The 16148-nt window shown below is 70.5% G+C and overlaps 3 protein-coding genes across 7 annotated transcripts in view; 1 reads left to right on the top strand and 2 right to left on the bottom strand.

Moving 5' to 3' along the window:
• The window catches only part of NOSIP (nitric oxide synthase interacting protein), a 25903-nt gene extending 9755 nt beyond the window's left edge, over positions 1 to 16148 (bottom strand). The window contains exons 1-10 of one of the 3 annotated variants that reach the window (XM_080411705.1): positions 15909 to 16148; positions 15331 to 15406; positions 14999 to 15104; positions 14582 to 14663; positions 13947 to 14070; positions 13708 to 13796; positions 12954 to 13141; positions 12196 to 12304; positions 11717 to 11789; positions 11636 to 11685 (exon numbers count right to left, since the gene is read on the bottom strand). In XM_080411705.1, the coding sequence (XP_080267831.1) occupies positions 11718 to 11789; positions 12196 to 12304; positions 12954 to 13141; positions 13708 to 13796; positions 13947 to 14070; positions 14582 to 14663; positions 14999 to 15104; positions 15331 to 15400 (840 nt within the window). In that variant the 5' untranslated portion in view covers positions 15401 to 15406; positions 15909 to 16148 and the 3' untranslated portion in view covers positions 11636 to 11685; position 11717. Of the gene's footprint in view, positions 1 to 11635; positions 11790 to 12195; positions 12305 to 12953; positions 13142 to 13707; positions 13797 to 13946; positions 14071 to 14581; positions 14664 to 14998; positions 15105 to 15330; positions 15407 to 15908 lie in introns of those variants that run through there. The other 2 variants (XM_080411706.1, XM_080411704.1) reach the window with 2 other exon arrangements.
• LOC308057645 (TBC1 domain family member 17-like) lies at positions 82 to 8174 on the bottom strand. 2 transcript variants are annotated; one of them, XM_080411702.1, is made up of 15 exons: positions 8060 to 8174; positions 7452 to 7550; positions 6982 to 7044; positions 6723 to 6819; positions 5956 to 6136; positions 5348 to 5441; positions 4731 to 4865; positions 4357 to 4485; positions 3913 to 4001; positions 3499 to 3593; positions 2631 to 2729; positions 1773 to 1873; positions 1075 to 1174; positions 710 to 801; positions 82 to 253 (listed from the first exon to the last, which is right to left on the bottom strand). In XM_080411702.1, exons 1-15 carry the CDS (start codon positions 8084 to 8086, stop codon positions 140 to 142), a joined length of 1515 nt encoding a protein of 504 aa, XP_080267828.1. In that variant the 5' UTR covers positions 8087 to 8174; the 3' UTR covers positions 82 to 139. The 2 variants fall into 2 exon arrangements, with proteins under 2 accessions (XP_080267828.1, XP_080267829.1); XM_080411703.1 differs by having other exon boundaries at positions 4731 to 4853.
• On the top strand, positions 8299 to 11426 carry AKT1S1 (AKT1 substrate 1). 2 transcript variants are annotated; one of them, XM_080411708.1, is made up of 4 exons: positions 8306 to 9062; positions 9550 to 9627; positions 9835 to 9986; positions 10553 to 11426. In XM_080411708.1, the coding sequence occupies exons 1-4, from the start codon at positions 8684 to 8686 to the stop codon at positions 10673 to 10675; spliced, it is 732 nt and encodes a 243-aa protein (XP_080267834.1). In that variant the 5' UTR covers positions 8306 to 8683; the 3' UTR covers positions 10676 to 11426. The 2 variants fall into 2 exon arrangements, with proteins under 2 accessions (XP_080267835.1, XP_080267834.1); XM_080411709.1 differs by lacking the exon at positions 9550 to 9627 and having other exon boundaries at positions 8299 to 9062.

The following is a 16148-nucleotide window of genomic DNA, read 5'->3' as shown; positions in this document are numbered from 1 at the left end:
ACCACCCTCCCCCAGGGTGTCCCCTCCCCAGTGTCCGTCCCCACTCCCCACAGGTCCCCTGCCCCCCCCCCCCCACCTCGTCGCTGTCCTCATCCGTGTCCTCTCGCTGTCCTCATCACTGTCCCTGCCGGTGTCCCCCTCACTGTCCCCAGGGGGGGTCCCTGCTGGGGGGGGACGCCCCCCCAGCCCCCCCCAGCAGGGCGCAGCTCAGCAGCAGGTGGAAGTTGGGGCAGGGCAGCCCCGTCCACAGCACCTGGGGACATGGGGACACCCTGGGGACCCCACCCCCCCATGTCCCCCAGCCCCTGCCCCCCTGTGCTCCCACTGCCCCCATGCCCCCCCCCCCGTGTCCCCAAATGCCTGTCACCCCACGTCCCCAGGGTCCTCCCCGTATCCCCCATACCCCTGTCTCCCCACGTCCCCCTGTGTCCCCTGTCAGCCCTCCTCCCTGTCCCCCACCTCCCCCCATGTTGTCCCTGTGTCCCCCGTGTCCCCTCATACCCCCCTCATCCCCACATCCCCCTATAGCCCTGTGTCCCCCCACCCCTGTGACCCCCCGTGTCCCCCAGGTACCTGTGACCCCCGTGTCCCTGCGACCCCCCGTGTACCCCACATCCCCCCATGTCCCTCTGATCCCCCATGGCCCCATGACCCCGTGACCCCCTAGGCCCCCCTGTCCCCCCATGTCCCTGTGACCCCCCCCCCGTACCTCCCACAGCCGCAGGGTCCCCTGCAGCCCAACCTGGGGCTGGAACCGGAGCTGGAGCCACCGCGAGCAGCGCCCCAGGGTGCCCCCGGCCTCTGGGGGGGGCGGGGGGGCGTTACCATGGCAGCAGGGTGCTGGGGGGCATGTACCCCACCGGGAGCTGGCTTTGGGGTGCCCCCTCCTCATTTTGGGGTGCCAGGTTGCCATATACCCCCCCAAAAGTTAATGTGGGGGGGGCTCCCCCCCCTGTTTTGGCTTCAGAGGGGGCCATGTACCCCCAGAGAGTTGGTTTCGGGGTGCCCCCCCTCACCCCGGTTTGGGGTGCAGGGAGTCATGGACACCCCCCAAGCTGGTTTTGGGGTACCCACCCAGGCGGTCGCACAGGGTGGGCTCCAGCACCCGTAGCAGCTGCCCCAGTTGCCCCAGTTGCCGCTTCAGCCCCTCCCGGCTTGGCCCGAAGTTGCTCCCCTGGGGGGGAGGCAAAAAAAGGGGGGGGGAGGGGAGTAAAAATGGGGCACCCCCGGGGCACCCCCAAATATCCCAAACCCCTAAACCCTCCCCACAGGCAGCCCAAGCCCCCTTCAAGGCACTTTGTGGGGTCCCCATCCTTCCCCCTGCTTCTCACTCTCCCCACTTTGGGGTCCCCCCCATTTCACTCCCCACCCCCAACCCACCCCTCCCCCCATTTCAGCCCCCCCCTTTCACACAGCTCCCATTGTAGCTCCCCCCCAGCCTGGATCCCTCCCCAATTTGGGGTCACCCCTTGTTCACCACCCCATAACCCCCGCTTCCATGCGCCCACCCCCTTCCTTCCCACGCTCCCATTTTAAGCCCCCCCCCCCCCCCCCTTTTGGGGTCCCTCCATTTCCACGCCTCCCTCAATCCCCCACCCCCCCCCCCATTTCACCCCCCCCTTTTCACGCTTTAAAATTCCCCTACTCTGAAAATGCCCCCAAACTAGGGGTCCCACCCCCACCCCTCCGCTATGGGGTCTCTCTCCCCCTTCCCTCCCCCAGGACCCCTCAGCTCCGGGATGCCCCGCTCCTGAGGTGCCCCCCCCCCTCACCACCATCTCCATGATGCTGCAGAACCCCCAAAAGGCCTCGACCTCATCTGGGGTGATGGCCAGGAGGGGGGCGAGCACCTCGCTCATCCCCCGCACGTACCCTGGGGGGGGCAGGTTGGGCAGAGCGTCACCCCCAAACCCCTGAGACCCCCTTGGAGCCCCCCCAAACTCACCGAGACTCCTACAGGGTCCCCTAAAATCCCCTGGGCACCCTCAGGAACACCCCACAAATCTCCCAGGAACATCCCTGGGACGCTCCCACCCTCTCCGGGACCTCCCAGAACCAGCCCCCATGACCAGGGACCCCCAGAAGCCTCCCAAGGACACCCAGCCCCGAGCTCCCCACAGCCCCCCTGAGAACCCCCCAACCCCTTGGGGACCCCAAACCTCCCTCAGTGATCCCCAGGAATCCCCCTGGGACCCCAAGACCCCCTCAGTGACCCCCTTGCCGCCCCCCCCCCAGAGGGAGTCAAGGACCCCCAGGGACCCCAGGACCCCCTCAGTGACCCCCATGGGCCCCCCAAGGGGTGCTCCATGATACCCTGCGACCTCAAAACCCCCTCAGTGACCCTCATGCCCCCCCCCCCGGGGTACTCCACGATGTTCAGGGACCCCCCCGGTAGCCCAAAACCCCCTCAGTTACCCCCATGCCCCTCCCCCAGAGGTGCTCCAAGATCCCCAGGACACCCCCGGGACCCCAACACACCTTTAGGGACCCCCCAGAACTTCCCAAGACCCCCCTGGGCACAGCACAGGATGCCCCCAGAGACTCCCTGGGACTGTACAACCCCTGAAAGACCTCTCAGGGACACTCAGACTCCCCTAAGCCCTCCCAAGGCCCCCCCGGGCCCCCCTCACCCAGGTCGAAGTGGTACATGCAGTAGGTCATGAGCACATCATGCATCAGTGCCCGCTCAGCGTCGGTGGCATCAGGGTGACGCCGTGCCAGGTCCCGCTCTGGGAGCACAGGTGGCTGGGTCAGCGATGGGGGGGCTGTGGGGCAGCTTGAGGGCACAATGGGGTGGGGCAGGTTTGGGGTGTCATGGTGCAGGTGGGGGGGCAATGGAATGGCCATGGGGCAAATTTGGGGTGTCATGGGGCAGGTACGGGGGCAACAGAGTGGCTGTGGGGCAGGTTTGGGGTGTCATGGTGCAGGTGGGGGGGCAATGGAGTGGCCATGGGGCAAATTTGGGGTGTCATGGGGCAGGTAGGGGGGCAACGGAGCCTCCACGGGGCAGGTTTGGGGTGTCATGGGGCAGGTGGGGGGGCAATGGAGTGGCTGTAGGGCAAGTTTGGGGTGTCATGGGGCAGGTTTGGGGTGTCTTGGGGCAGATGGGGCAATGAAGTGGCTGTGGGGTAGGGTGGGGAGCGTGATGCAGATTGGGGGTGTCTATGGGGCAGCTGCAGGGCAACAGAGTGGCTGTGGGGCATGCTTCAGGTGTCATGGGGCAGGTGGGGGGGCAATGGAGTGGCTGTGGAGCAAGTTTGGGGTGCCATGGGGCACCTGGGGGGCAACGAAGTGGCTGTGGGGTGGGTTTGGGGTGTCCTAAGGCACATGTGGGGCAATGGAGTGGCCAAGGGGCAACGGCAGGGTGTCATGGAGCAGGTTGGGGGGGCAATACAGTGGCTGCGGGGAAGGTTGGGGGTCTGTGGCACAGTTTGTGGGGGGTAGCGAGGCTGGCTGGAGGGCTCTGTGGGGCAGCCGTGGGGCGGCCGTGGGGCTCACCAAGGCGGTGCCGCGCGCGGCGCAGGGGGCGGTTGCGGCGCTGCTGGCCGGGGCTGAGCGAGCGCCACTGCAGCTTCATGCGGAAATAGTCGTCCCTGCGGCACCCGCGTCACCTGCACGCTCCCCCCGACCCAGCCCCCCAAGACATCCCTGGAGCCCCTGAGACTCCCCCCGAGACACACCCCCCTTCAGCCCCAGCCCCTCAAACCACCTCAGTGCCCCCCCAGATCCTCCCTAGCCCCCGAAACCCTACCAGAGCCCCCCAGTGACCCCCCGAGTCCCCTAACACCCCCAGCCCCCAACCCCCCTGAGGCCCCCAAATCCTGTCCAGTGTCCCCCAAGCCCCCTCCCAAGCCCCCCCATGTTGTAAAATGCCCCCCTATCCCTCCGTAGCCCCCCCGCCCCCCCCCTTACCTCCGGGCCCGCTCACGGGGGTCAAGCCCCCTCTCCGGCAGCCCCAGCAGCCAGCGCCACCCCTGCAGCCGCACCTCGGGGCTCAGCCCCTGGGGGGATGGGGGCATTAGGCCCCGCCCCCACCAGAGGCCCCGCCCCCATGAAAATGCCCCACCTCTTCACTTTCATGGTGACATGGGTGACCCCAGCACCAACCACACCAGCTAGCCCCTCAGCCCCGCCCCCTCCCTACAGCCCCCCAATAGCCCCGCTCCTTCCCCATAGCCGTGCCCCATAGCCTCTCCCCCTTAAACCCTGCCCCCACAGCCCCACCCCTTCCCCAGAGCCCCGCCCACCCATCCCCACCCCAGAGCCCCACCCCTTCCCCACAGCCCTACTCACCCATCCCACAGCCCCACCCCCTCTCAGCCCCACCCCCATAGCCCTTCCCCCTCCCCCTCTCACCCCGCGGAACACCCGCTGCCGCAGCCCCTCCGGGTCCAGGCTCCGCCCCTCGGCGTCGTGGCTCCGCCCCCACTCGGCTGGTGTCACTGGGGGGCCCCGCGGGGGGGTGGGGCGGGGACCCAGCGTCACCTGGGGGGGAGGGGGAGCTCCTCAGGCCACGCCCCAACATGGCCCCATCCCCAGGCCTCTCCAGTCAGCCCCCGCCCTCCTGAATCAGGCCCCGCCCCCCACCCAGCCCCCAAGCCAAGCCCCACCCACAATCAGGTCCCAGACTGTCCCCGAATGAGGCCCCCCCCGACCAGGCTCCGCCCCCAGACCACGCCCCACCCCCCAGACAAGGCCCCGCCCCTGACCCACCCCCCTCCCCCACTCACACAGGCGATGACCTCGAAGGGCGGCTCCGGCTCCGGCTCCTCCCCCTCCGCCCCGGGGGGGCCGAGGCCCCGCGCCCCCCCCAGCAGCCGGCTCAGCCCCCCCAGCGTGGCAGCGTAGGGGCCCTGCAACAGGCGCTGGGGGGAGGAGGCGGCGTGGGCTCCTGGACCCGTGGGACCCCCCGACTCCCCCCAGGACTCCCCCACCCTCTGTTACCCTCCCCAGGACGACCCCCTAAACCCCCACAATCCCCAGGACCCCCCCTACCCCCCCCGGGACCTCCACAGCCTCCAGGATCCTCCCCCAGATCTCCACAGCCCCGAAGACCCGCCCCCCCCCCCGACCCTCCGCAGATCTCTACAGCCCCCCCGGCCCCCCCCATCCTTCAGGATCCCCCCCAGATCTCCACAGCCCTCAGCCCCCCCCCCCCAGCCCCCCCCCCCTCCCTCCAGGACCCTCACAGCTCCCAGGACCCCCCTGAAATCCCCACAGCCCCCTGGACCCTCCCTATAACTCCCACTCCAACCTGGACCCCCTCCCCCCCCACACACGACCCCATCCAGAACTCCACCCCCCTCGGACCCCCCCGGACCCAGGGATGCAGGGGGGGATCACTCACACTGACGAGGCTGGGGGAGGGGGGCTGTGGGGGGGAGTCGGGCTCCGGGTCATTGGAGGTTGTCACCAGCAGCAAGCGGGGGTCCCGTGGGCACCTGGGGGGGGCAGCGAGGTGGGGGGGCCCTTGTGATTAGGGGCTGTGTGTCTGGGGTTGGTGGGGTTCGGGGGGCGTCTGGGAGTGCACAGGGGCTTCTCTAGAATAGGGGGGCTCCCAGGGGGTCCCTGGAATTTGGGGGGGGGGCATGGGAGAGGTGAAAACTTGAGCAAGGGGTCCTAGGAGCTTTGTGGGGGGGCTCTGGGAATGGGGGGACCCCTCAGGGGGGGTGTACTGAGGGTTTAGGTGTGTGTGTGACTCGGGGGGATCCTGAGGCACCTCTGGGATTGGGGGGGGCCATTGGGGGGGCCCTGTGACTGGGGAGGCCCTGGGGTTTTGGGGGGGGTGTCCCTGGGATGGGGGGGGGGGGGCAGGTCCTAGGGGACTGGGGTTCCCTGGGAAGGGAGGGGTCTCTGGGATGGGGGGGGGGGTCCCTAGGATGTGGGGGGGTCCTGGGGGCTCGTGGGGTTCTGGGGGGGGGGTGTCCCTGGGACGGGGGGGTCGCTGGGACTCACGGGCGCAGGCGAGGTGCCAGCAGGCGCAGCAGCAGGCGGGCCCCCCCCCGTGGGAAGTGCAGCGGGGGGGGGCAGGGCCCCCGGCGCGGCAGCAGCACCAGGAAGGGGCGGCGCAGCCCGGGGGGGCTCCGGCGCAGCCCCCGCAGCTCCCCCAGCGCCAGGCGGAACCCCTCCCGCCAGCCTGGGGGACCCTGTCACTGCCCACCGCCACCAGGGGCCCCCAACCACAGGGGGGACCCCTGTGTGTTCCCCCAGTCCCCCAGCGTGTCCCCCCTCAGCCCCCGAATATCTCACTGCTCAACCCCAAATCCCCCAGCGTGGCCCCCTTGGCTCCCAAAGCCCCCCATAAAACCCACAGGGCCCTCCCAAATCCCCTCCAGCCCCCCCAATCCCCCATGCCCCCCCAAATCTTCTCCACCCCCCCCAGATACCCCATGACCCCTCCAAACCCGCTCCTACCTCCCGAAGCCCCTCCAGCCCCCTCCAAATCTCTCACGGTCCCCCCAAATTCCTCATGTGCCCCCCCAAATCTCCTCCAGACCCCCCCGTCCCCCATGCCCCCCCCCCATTCCCTCCAATCCCCTCCAGATCCCCCCCAAATCTTTTCCAGTCCCCCCCCAAATCCCCCAGGGACCCCCCCAAATCCCCCATGTACCCCCATCCCCCTGTATTTCCACACCGCTCAGTATCCCCACCCCGTGCTCCCCGAGCCCCCCCTCTGCTCCCCGCACCCCCCTTTGCTCCCTATGCCCCCTCCCCCGCAGTACCAGGGGGCTGGGGCCGGGGCCGGGGGGGGCTGAGCACGGCCCAGTCCGGTTCATAGCCGGGGTCCAGCAGCTCCTCTTCCTCCTCAGGGGGGGCAGCCTGGGGGGCGTGGGGGGGACACAAGGTCAGGGGGGCACGGGGAGGGGGCACAAGGTCGGGGCACAGCAGGGGGGGCAGCATGGGGTGCAGGGGCGGGCACAAGGTTAAGGGGGGCCACAATGGGGGTCTGGGCTGGGGGGGTGGGGGGTCATTGGTACTCACGGCGTTATCAGAGAGGTCCCACGGCTTTTCCAAGGGTTCCCATTCCAACACTGTATCATCAACCTAGCCAATACCGGTACAAACCAGTATAAACCAATACATACCAGTACTAACCACTAATATCACTTAGAGCTCGCTACCTGCCCCCCAGCCCCTCCCAGAGCCCTGCAGTCCCTCCCAGTGCCCCCAGTCCCCTCCCAGTGCCCCCAGTCCCCTCCCAGTGCCCCCCAGCCCCCTCCCAGTGCCCCCAGTCCCCTCCCAGTGCCCTCCAGCCCCCTCCCAGTGCCCCCCAGCCCCTCCCAGCACCCTGCAGTCCCCTCGCAGTCCCTCCCAGTGCCCCCAAGCCCCCACCCAGTGCCTCCCAGTCCCTTCCAATACTCTCAGTCGCTCCCAGACCCCTTTCAGTGCCCCTCAGTACCCCCATCTTTCCCAGTTCCCTCCCAGTCTTTCCCAGTGCCCCCAGCACCCACTGCCTGCAGCACACGAAGCCGCCCCCGTAGCAGACCGTCGCGGGGGGGGAGGGGCTGCAGGCCGGTGTGGATGGAGACGCCTGTCACCTCCAGCAGCACCTGCGGGGACTCCGGGACACACACACACACACCGGGGAGGGGGGTTCACCCCGTCAGTGACACCCGGGGACAGCGGGGTGGGACACGGGGGAAGCCATCCCGTCAGGGACACCCGGGCACACCGGGGGGGGGGGGGGGGGGGGGCACACCCCGACAGTGACACCCGGGGACACACCGGGGGAGACGACACCCCGTAGTGACATTCGGGGACACTGGGAGACACACACCCCTGTCACTGCCGCCCCGGTCACCAGCAGCTGGGGACACCGGGGGGGCTCCGGGGGACACACACCCCATCAGTGCCACCCCCGGGGTCACCGGCACCGCCCGCCCCCGCCGGGCCCCCCCAGGGGTCACTGTACCCCCGCGCTGTCACCGCCACCGGGGCACCCTGGTGCCACCCCCACGGCCAGCATCGGCGGGGCTCTCCGGGGGATGCCACCACGGGGGGGGAGCTGGGCGCGGCGGGGTCACGGGGGCGCGGGGGGGTCACACGGGCGCGGCCTCACCCTGCCGCCCGCCGCCACCTCCTCCATCTCCGCACGCCGCTTCCGCTTCCGCCAGATGCCCAGCTCTTTCCGCTTCCGGCCCCGCCTCGTTCCGGCCCAGTCCTACCGCAGGGCAGCGTCGGCTCCGCCCCCTCTATAGCCCCGCCCCACTCGTGACCCCGCCCCCGCCCGGCCAGCCAGTACTCCCCCGCCCCTTCCGGTCTCGCCCCTTCCGGTCTCACCTCTTCCGTCCCCTCCTCTTCCGGCCCCGCCATCTTGGCGGGGCGGGCCGGGGCGCTGAGAGGCTCCGGCGGCGCGGCGGAGCCGGGACCCCTCCCCCCCGGGACCCCCCCGCCAGGCCCGGGAACCCCCCCGGGTTCCCTGGCCGGGTCCGGGACCCCCCCCCCCCCCATTTCCCCCCCGGACCACTAGGCCCGACACCCCCCCGACACCCCTTAGGCCCACCACCTCCCCCCCCCCCCCGGGCCTGAGGTCCCTCCCGGGGGCCTCCCTTAGACCCGAGACCCCCCGGGACCCCCCCAGGCCCGGCCCCCCTCCCCGGGCCCCTCCAGGCCCGACCTCCCTTCCCGGGACCCCCCCCCGGACCCCCCTCAGGCCTTCCACGGCCCGATCCCCCCCAGGCTGATGTGGGCGGCGCCGATGGGGGAGGGGCAGCGGGAGCGCTGGGCCGCGCTGGTGGCGGCGGCCGAGGGGTACCGGGGGGCCACGGGGGCCGAGGTGGTGCTGCTGACGGCCTGGGGGGGCGTGGGGGGGCCCCGCGCCTACGCCCACCACGGCCCCGGCGCGCTGGGGGCCGCCGCCCGCCGCTTCCTGCCCGACATCGCGGCCGCGCACCGGGCCCTGGCCGGGGCCCCTCCCCCCGCCGCCCCTCCCCCCGCCGCGCCGCTCCCCCCCGCTGCCGCCCCTCCGCGCCCAGCGGCCCCCCCCGCCCCCGGCCCGGCCCGGCCCCGGCAGCCCCTGGCGGGGGGGGGCAGGAGGAGCGCGGCCCCCAGCGATGCCACCGGTGAGGGGGGGGCTCCGGGTGGCCTTGGGGGAATGTGGGGTTCTGGAGGGGATGGGACACGCGCGGGTCTGAGGGACATGGGGGGGTGGGGCTCTGTGGCACCTGTCAGGGGGGCTCTGGGGGAATGGGGGGCGGGAGGAGCTCTGGGGGGGATAGGGTGTCTGGGCGACATGGGGGGGTAGGGGCTTTGGGTGGGCATGGGGTGGATGGGGCTCTGGGGAGGGGGACGCAGGGGGTGATGGCTTGGTGGGGGATACACCGGGGGGGGGGGGAGGCCCGGGGGGGGGGCTCTGGGAGTGGAAGCTGATGGGTTTGGGGGTGCTGCAGGGGCACGACACAGAGGGAGTGGGGGACGATGGGGAATTGGGGGGAGATATGGGGGGGATAGGATACAGGGGGGACGTTGGGAGGATGTTTAGGGGTGGGGGGTGGCCTGAGCTCCTGCCCGACCCCCCTGTGCCCCCCTGACCCCACCCCCCCTCCCCAGGGCTGTTCCTGATGGACGAGGACTGGCCGGGCCCTGAGGAGGAGCCGAGCCCCGACTCTGACCCCGACAGCCCCGACGGTGGGGTGGGGGTGGGGGGCAACTAGGGGGATGGGGGAGGTAAAGGTGGGGCAAGCAATGTTTAGGGGGGATGGGGGTACAGGAGGATGGTGGCGATACAGGAAGATGGGGGTGATGGGGGAGGGGGGGCACTGGGGGATGTTGAGCACTGGAGGGGGCACACATGGCCCAGGGGGTGCTGACTGTGCCCCTGCCCTCCCCCCACAGAGGGCAGCCCTGCAGAGGAGGGGGCCACCGGGCTCCCCCCACCCCCCCCTGGCCCGCTCTACGCTCGCTCCCTGCCCGTCTCTGTGCCTGCCTGGCCCCTGCGTGCCCCCCCTGGCCCGCGGCCCCCCGCCGCCGATGGGTCGGCGCACAAGGTAGGTGGGGGGGCTGGGGGGTGTCTTACAGAGCTTAAAGGGGGCTGGCTCTGGGGGTGGGTGCGTTATTTGGGTCATTTATAGGGCTAGTGAGCGCTCTTGGGGGGCTATGGGGAGGGTCCTGGGGGGCTGGGGCGGGTTGTTGGAGTCACTTATGGGCTGGGGGGCTATAGGTGTTTTTGGTGGGTTATTGGGGTCACTTACAGGGTTGGGGAGTGCTTCTGTGGGGCTGGGGGGGCTAAGGGGGTCTTGGGGGGTTATTTAGGTCAGTTATGGGGCTATGGGAGGGGGCTGCTGTGGGGCTAGGGGGGTTATTTGGGTCTTTGTGGGGTTGGGGGGATTATGGGGGTGCTGCTGTCAGGTTGGGGGTGTTACTGGGGCCTCTTGTGGGGCAGGGGGGGCTATGGAGGGCTGGGGGGCTATGGGGGGGGTGGTGTCCTGTGGGGCTGGGGGTGTCCCAGTGGGGCTGGCTATTGGAGTGTCCCCATGGCAGGGGAGTGTGAATGACTTGGGGGGGTTCTGGGGGTGCAGGGGGGGTTGGGGGTCCTGACCCCCTGCCCCCCCAGGCCTCCCCAGACCTGGAGCGAATCGCTGCCTCCATGCGGGCGCTGGCGCTGCGGGGGGGAGACGGCACCGAGATGTTTGGGGACTTGCCCCGCCCCCGCCTGCTGGCTGGGGACCCCCAGTGACCCCTCTGAGCTGGGGGGGACCCCCCGAACAATGGCGGCCCCCGAGGCTGGAGCTGCCCACCTCAGCTGCCTCTGACCGTGATATGAAGTGAAATTGGGGGGGGGCGGGGTTTGCACCGTTATTGCCCCCCCCCCCCAATTTGGGTGCCCCAAGATATCAGGGGTCCCCAAAACCAGGGTTGAGGGCATGAACTTTAGGAGGCCCCCCAAATAATTGGGGGTGCTTCAGAGCCCCCAGGCCCCCCCAAAAAAAACTGAGGGTCCCCAGAGGGAGGGGAGGGGCTGGTGAGTGGGCGGGGAAGGGGGTAACAGAGGGAGCGCACCCCCCCAAGCTTGTTGGGGGGGCCCCCAAACTCCCCCTTCCCCTCCCCCCCCCCAGTTAAGGAGGGGGCCACTGCTCCCCAACACTACAGCCGGGGGGGCCCCCCCATAAGTGTCTTATTGGGGGAGTCCCCCCTTTGCACAAGGACTTGGGGGGGGGGGGTACGCGCAAAAAAAGAGGGGGGCAAAGGGGCAGCCCCTCCCCACATTTAACTGACACCCCCATGTATTGGGGCTGCCCCTCCCCCATGCTAAGAGGGGGCTTTTCCCCTCTCCCCCACCCCGTGCTGCGGGGCCCCCCCCCGGGCCCCCCCTTTTGTACCAGATTGGGGGGGGGGCAGAGGCCCCGCCCCTCTTTATTTTTGTCCAAAGATGATTGGGTGGTGCCTGTGGATGCCCCACCCCTTGCCAATAAACTGACGTTTTACCAGTCATGTGTTCTCATTGGCTGAGCCGGCGAGGGGCGGGACCAGCCGCTCTTAAAAGGGCAACGGCCGAGATGTGGCCCAGCAGGGCAGGGGCGTTTCAGGGTTCGCACGATGGAGCCCCTCCAAATAAAGAGAGGATGGAGAGGAAAACTATTTTATTTTGGGGTGACAACAGTTGGGCGGGCCCGGGGTGTTGCCAGGGATGTTTTGGGGGGGGGGGGGGGGGTGCAGGTGCTGGTGTATTTTCTGGGGTGTCCCCCCAGGGGTGTTGGGGGTATTCTGGCCCCCCCCCCCTAGGCCTGCATGACCGGCCGTGACTTCTTCGCCTCCAGGCAGACCCCAGAGCCAGCAAAGCCAGTTCCACCCTGAAGGGGGGGTGGGAAGAGGGAGTGAGGGGGTAGCCCCCCCTCCCCCCCAATCACGCCAAATTATCCTCCTCCTCCCCCCCCCCGCAATTCTTCCACCCCCAATGGATCCCTGAGACACCGCCACCCCCAAACCCACTCCAAGGACCCCCTAGATCACCACCTCTCCCAAGTTTCCCCTAGGACTGACACCCCCCTCCCCCCCAAACTCCTCCCAGGACCCCCAGATCCCCTCCTCTCCCCAGTTTGCCCAGCACACACCCCAAAACTCCTCCCAGACACACACCCCCCCCCAGTTCCTATATACTTTTGATACCCCCTCAAAACCTTCCCACACCCCATTTGGTTCCCCCCAGCCCCCCCAAATTCCCCCACCCTGGGACCCCCAAATCCTTCCCCCACCCACCCGCTGCAGGACGATGATGTCTGCCTCTGTCAGGGGGTCCCCAGTCAGGGGGTCCCGCATCTCCTTCCGGATCAGGCGCTCAACGCAGTCCAGGGTCACCACGGCCCCCCTGCCCCACATATGGGGGGCAGTCAGGGGCTGGAACAGTGCTTGGGGGGCCCGGGGGGGGGCAGTTGAGGGTCCTGGGGGGCAATTGGGGGCCCAGGAACAAGCAGGGACCCTGGGGGAGGGGCAGATAAGGACCCTGAGGTGGCAGTTGGGGGTCCCGGGGTGGTAACTGGCACTCCTGGGGAGCATTTGGCAGTCCCAATGAGTAGTTAGGGGTCCCAGGGCATCACTTGGGGGCCCTGAGTGGCAGCTGGGGGTCCCAAGGGGTAATTGAGTGTCCAGGACGGGGGGGGGGGGGGGCAGTTTGGAGTCCCAAGGGGCAGCTGGGGATCCCAGGGGGACATTTGGGGCTCCCAAAGGGTAATTGGGGGTTCCCGGGATGTCACTTGGGGGCCCTGGGCAGCAGCTGGGGGTCCCAAGAGGTAATTGGGAGTCCCAGTTGGGGAAGCTGGGGGCCCTTTGGGGGCATTGGGGTCCCAGGGGGACAGTTGTGGGTCTGAAGGGGGGCATTTGGGGGTCCCAAGGTGTAATTGGGGGTCCCAGGGGGTGGTTGGGAATCCCAAGGAGAAGCTGGGAGCACCAGGAGGGGCAGTTGGGGGCCCTTCCGGGGGGGGGGGGGGGGGCAGTTGGGGGTCCTGAGGGGCACTCACGAGGGGCGCAGGACGGCACAGGGGGTGGCGTTGCTGAGGGCATCGCGGGTGACGGCGCAGACATAGCGCTCCCCTCGCGCCAGCAGCTCCCCCCGCCGCAGCCCCGGCTCTGCTGCGCTGAACCGCACCGGCACCAGGTCCGCCAGCCGCAGCCGCCGCCCACTCATGGGGCACCGCACCGTCTTGTCCTGGGGGGCAGGGCTGCGCTGGGGGGTGCCCCATGGCCCCACTGCACCCCACAGCCGCACTGTGCCCCGTGGGCACGGGCAGCACTCGTGTGGGACATCCACCCCCCCGTGTAAATCCCACCCAGGACATAGAAACTGATGATGTGCCATGGGGCTAGGATGCTCTGGGGTGGGGGGACCCCACCGGGGGGCTGGGATGCCGTGGGGCAAGTGCTGTGGGGTGGGGGGATCTCGCTGTGGGGCTGGTATGCTGTGGGGCAAGTGCTGTGGGGTGGGGGGACCTCGCTGTGGGGCTGAGATGCCATGGGGCAGGTGCTGTCAGGTGGGGGAACGCTGCTGTGGGGTGGGAGAACCCTGCTGTGCGGTGGGGCGTCCCCAGTGTGGGGCTGGGATGTCGTGGGGCAGGTGCTGTGGGGTGGGGGGACCCCAATGTAGGGCTAGGGGCCTGGCTGTGGTTCAGGGGGCTGCGCTGCGGGGCCGTGAGGGGCCATGTGGGGCAGGGGGCTGTGCCGTGGGGTAGGGGTCCCGTTGTGGGGCAGGGGGTGGTCGCGCTGTGGGGCACTCACAGGCTTGCGCAGGCGTTCGGCTCCAGCCTCAGGGGTCAGTGAGGGGATCCAGAAGCTTGGGAGGGTCCCGGAGGGTCCCGGGGCAGGGTCTGGGGGGGGGCAGCACATCACCCAGGGGGCCCAGTGCTCCCCCTGCCCCCAAAGCCCACTCCTACCCACAGCCCTCCCAAAACCCCCCACCCCGTACCCCCCCATTTGTAGCCCCCTTCCCCCCACCCCTGCCCCTCCCCCACCCGTACCGGGGGTCGCTGCCCCCCCCAGGGGGGTCTCGGCCTGCAGGAAGCCCCTGAGCGCCGCCTCGGCCCCCGCCCGCCCCCGCTGCTCCTGCTCCCGCCGCTGCTGCGCCCGCTGCCGCTCGTAGGCCTGGGGGGGGGGGCAGGGGTGTCAGAGGGGTGCCGAGGGGACACCGGCCCCGCACAAACCCCAGAACCTCCCCCATCCCCCAAATCCCCACCCCTTGCCCCACCTCAGGGCCCCCCCTGCCATAAATCCTCCATCCTTCCTGCCCTGCCCCCAACACCACCCCCACCCCCCTGGGCCCCCTCCAAGGCTCCCAGACCACCCTGGCCCCCCCAGCCCCTCCCAGGCCCCCCAGAAACCATCCCCCGCCCCCCCCCCCCGACTCCCAGACCCCCACGAGGCCCCCCCCACTACCCCCAGACACCCCCCCCGGTGTCCCCCAGGCTCCCAGATCCCCCCGACTCCCCCTGGCCCCCCTCTGACCCGCCCCCAGATCCCCCCCCGCCTCCCTCACACCCTCCCCCCCAGCCCTCCCCAGACTACCCCCCACCCAACCCCGGCCTCCCTGTCTGCCCCTAGAGCCCCAGGAGTACTACCGGTCCCCCTCAGGCCCCCAGCCCCCCCCAGCCCCCACCTTGCTCTGCCTCGCGATCTCAGCCTTGCGGTGCAGCAGGTAGCTCACGATGGCCTCGCGCTCATACAGGAACCCGTCAGGGCTGGGGGGGGCCGGGGGTGGGTCACGGGGGTGGCAGGGCCCCCTGAACCCGGGAAAGGGGCAGGGGGAGGGGAAAGGACACCCCCCCTCCCCGCCACCTGTCACAAGGGGACCCAAGGAAACCCCCGGGAGAGGGAGCCCAATGGTGGGAGGAGAGGGGGTCTAGGGGGTGCCCTGAGAGTGGGGGGGGTGGGGGATGGCCTGGGGGTAGGGTGATGGGGCTGGGGGCCCCCAAAAATCGGCGGGGGGTGGGGGTGGGGGGGTGGGGAGTTGGTGGTGAGGGAGGAGGGATTAGGGGGTGTGGGGGGGGCTTGGGGGGTCCGGGGGGGCCCTCACGTGACGACAGGGTCCCGGCAGGGCTGCAGTGAGAGGCAGCAGCAGTCGAAGTCCTTGACGGCGTCGCGCCCCACGCGCACCCGCTGCGTCCCGTAGCCCGAGGCCGCTGGGGGGCAGGGCCGTCAGCCCCTCCCCCAGCCCACCCCCGCCCCCAGCACCCTGCCCACCTCTCACCCCCCTGCGCCCCCACCGTGTCTCCGCATGCCACTCCCCATCCCCGCATCGGCCCCCCAGCGCTCCCTCCCCCCTGCACCCCCTGATGCCCCTTGTCCCCCTCCGCCCCCCCATACCCCTGCGTCCCCCCCGCCCCCCCCCAGCCCCCTCCCACCCACCCGTGTCCTTCTTCTTCTCGTGGTAGGTGTACACGGCCCCGGCCGTGCAGTTCTTCCCGTGGCGAGTCATGGCGGCCTGCGGGGGAGGGGAGGGTCAGGGAGGCCGGGGGGGGTCCTGGAGGGTCCAGGGAGAGTCCCGTGGGGGGGGCCCGGAGAGGGCAGGAGGGGGCCAGAGGGGCCCGGGGGGGGTCAGAAGGGTGTCACAGGGGGCCCCGGGGAGGGTTCAGAGGGTCCCGGAGGGGGCCGGAGAGGGCGGGGGATGGTGGTGTCAGAGGGGCCCCGGAGGGGGGAGGGGCCAGAGCGGCCCGGAGGGAGGGGACCAGAGGGGGGTCGGGGGGGTCACAGGGTGCCCCGAGGGGGGGACAGAGGGGCCCGGGGGGCGTCACGGGGGGGTGTCAGAGGGGCCCGGAGGGGTCCGAGAGGGTCAGGGGGAGTCATGGGGGATCCACGGAGGGGCCCGGAGAGGGCGGGGAGGTCAGAGAGGCCCGGGGCGATTCCGGGGAGGGTCAGGGGGATCCAGGGGAGTCCGGGGGGGGGTGTCAGGGGGTCCCGGGGGGGTGAGGCCCGCGCCCCCTCACCTCCCGGCTGTCCCGCCGCTCCGGAAGCTGGACGTGGCGCGCCGGAAGTGCGTCAGGCACAGCGCCCTCTGCCGGAAGTACCGCAGCCGCGCTTCCGGGAGAGGCAGCGGGAGGCTCCGGGCAGCCGCAGGTTCCCCTCTGCCGGAGTCCCTTGGGCCTCCCCCCGCCTCCCAGTTGCCCCCAGTCCGCCTCGAGGCGCCCCCAGCGCCTCCTGCTGCCCCCCCCAGTCTTTTCCTGTCA

Source organism: Falco punctatus, assembly GCF_963210335.1.
Source record: "Falco punctatus genome assembly, contig: scaffold_230, whole genome shotgun sequence".
Taxonomy (NCBI): Eukaryota; Metazoa; Chordata; class Aves; order Falconiformes; family Falconidae; genus Falco; species Falco punctatus.
The sequence above is the reverse complement of the archived record's forward strand: the minus strand, read 5'-3'. Positions and strand labels throughout refer to the sequence as shown.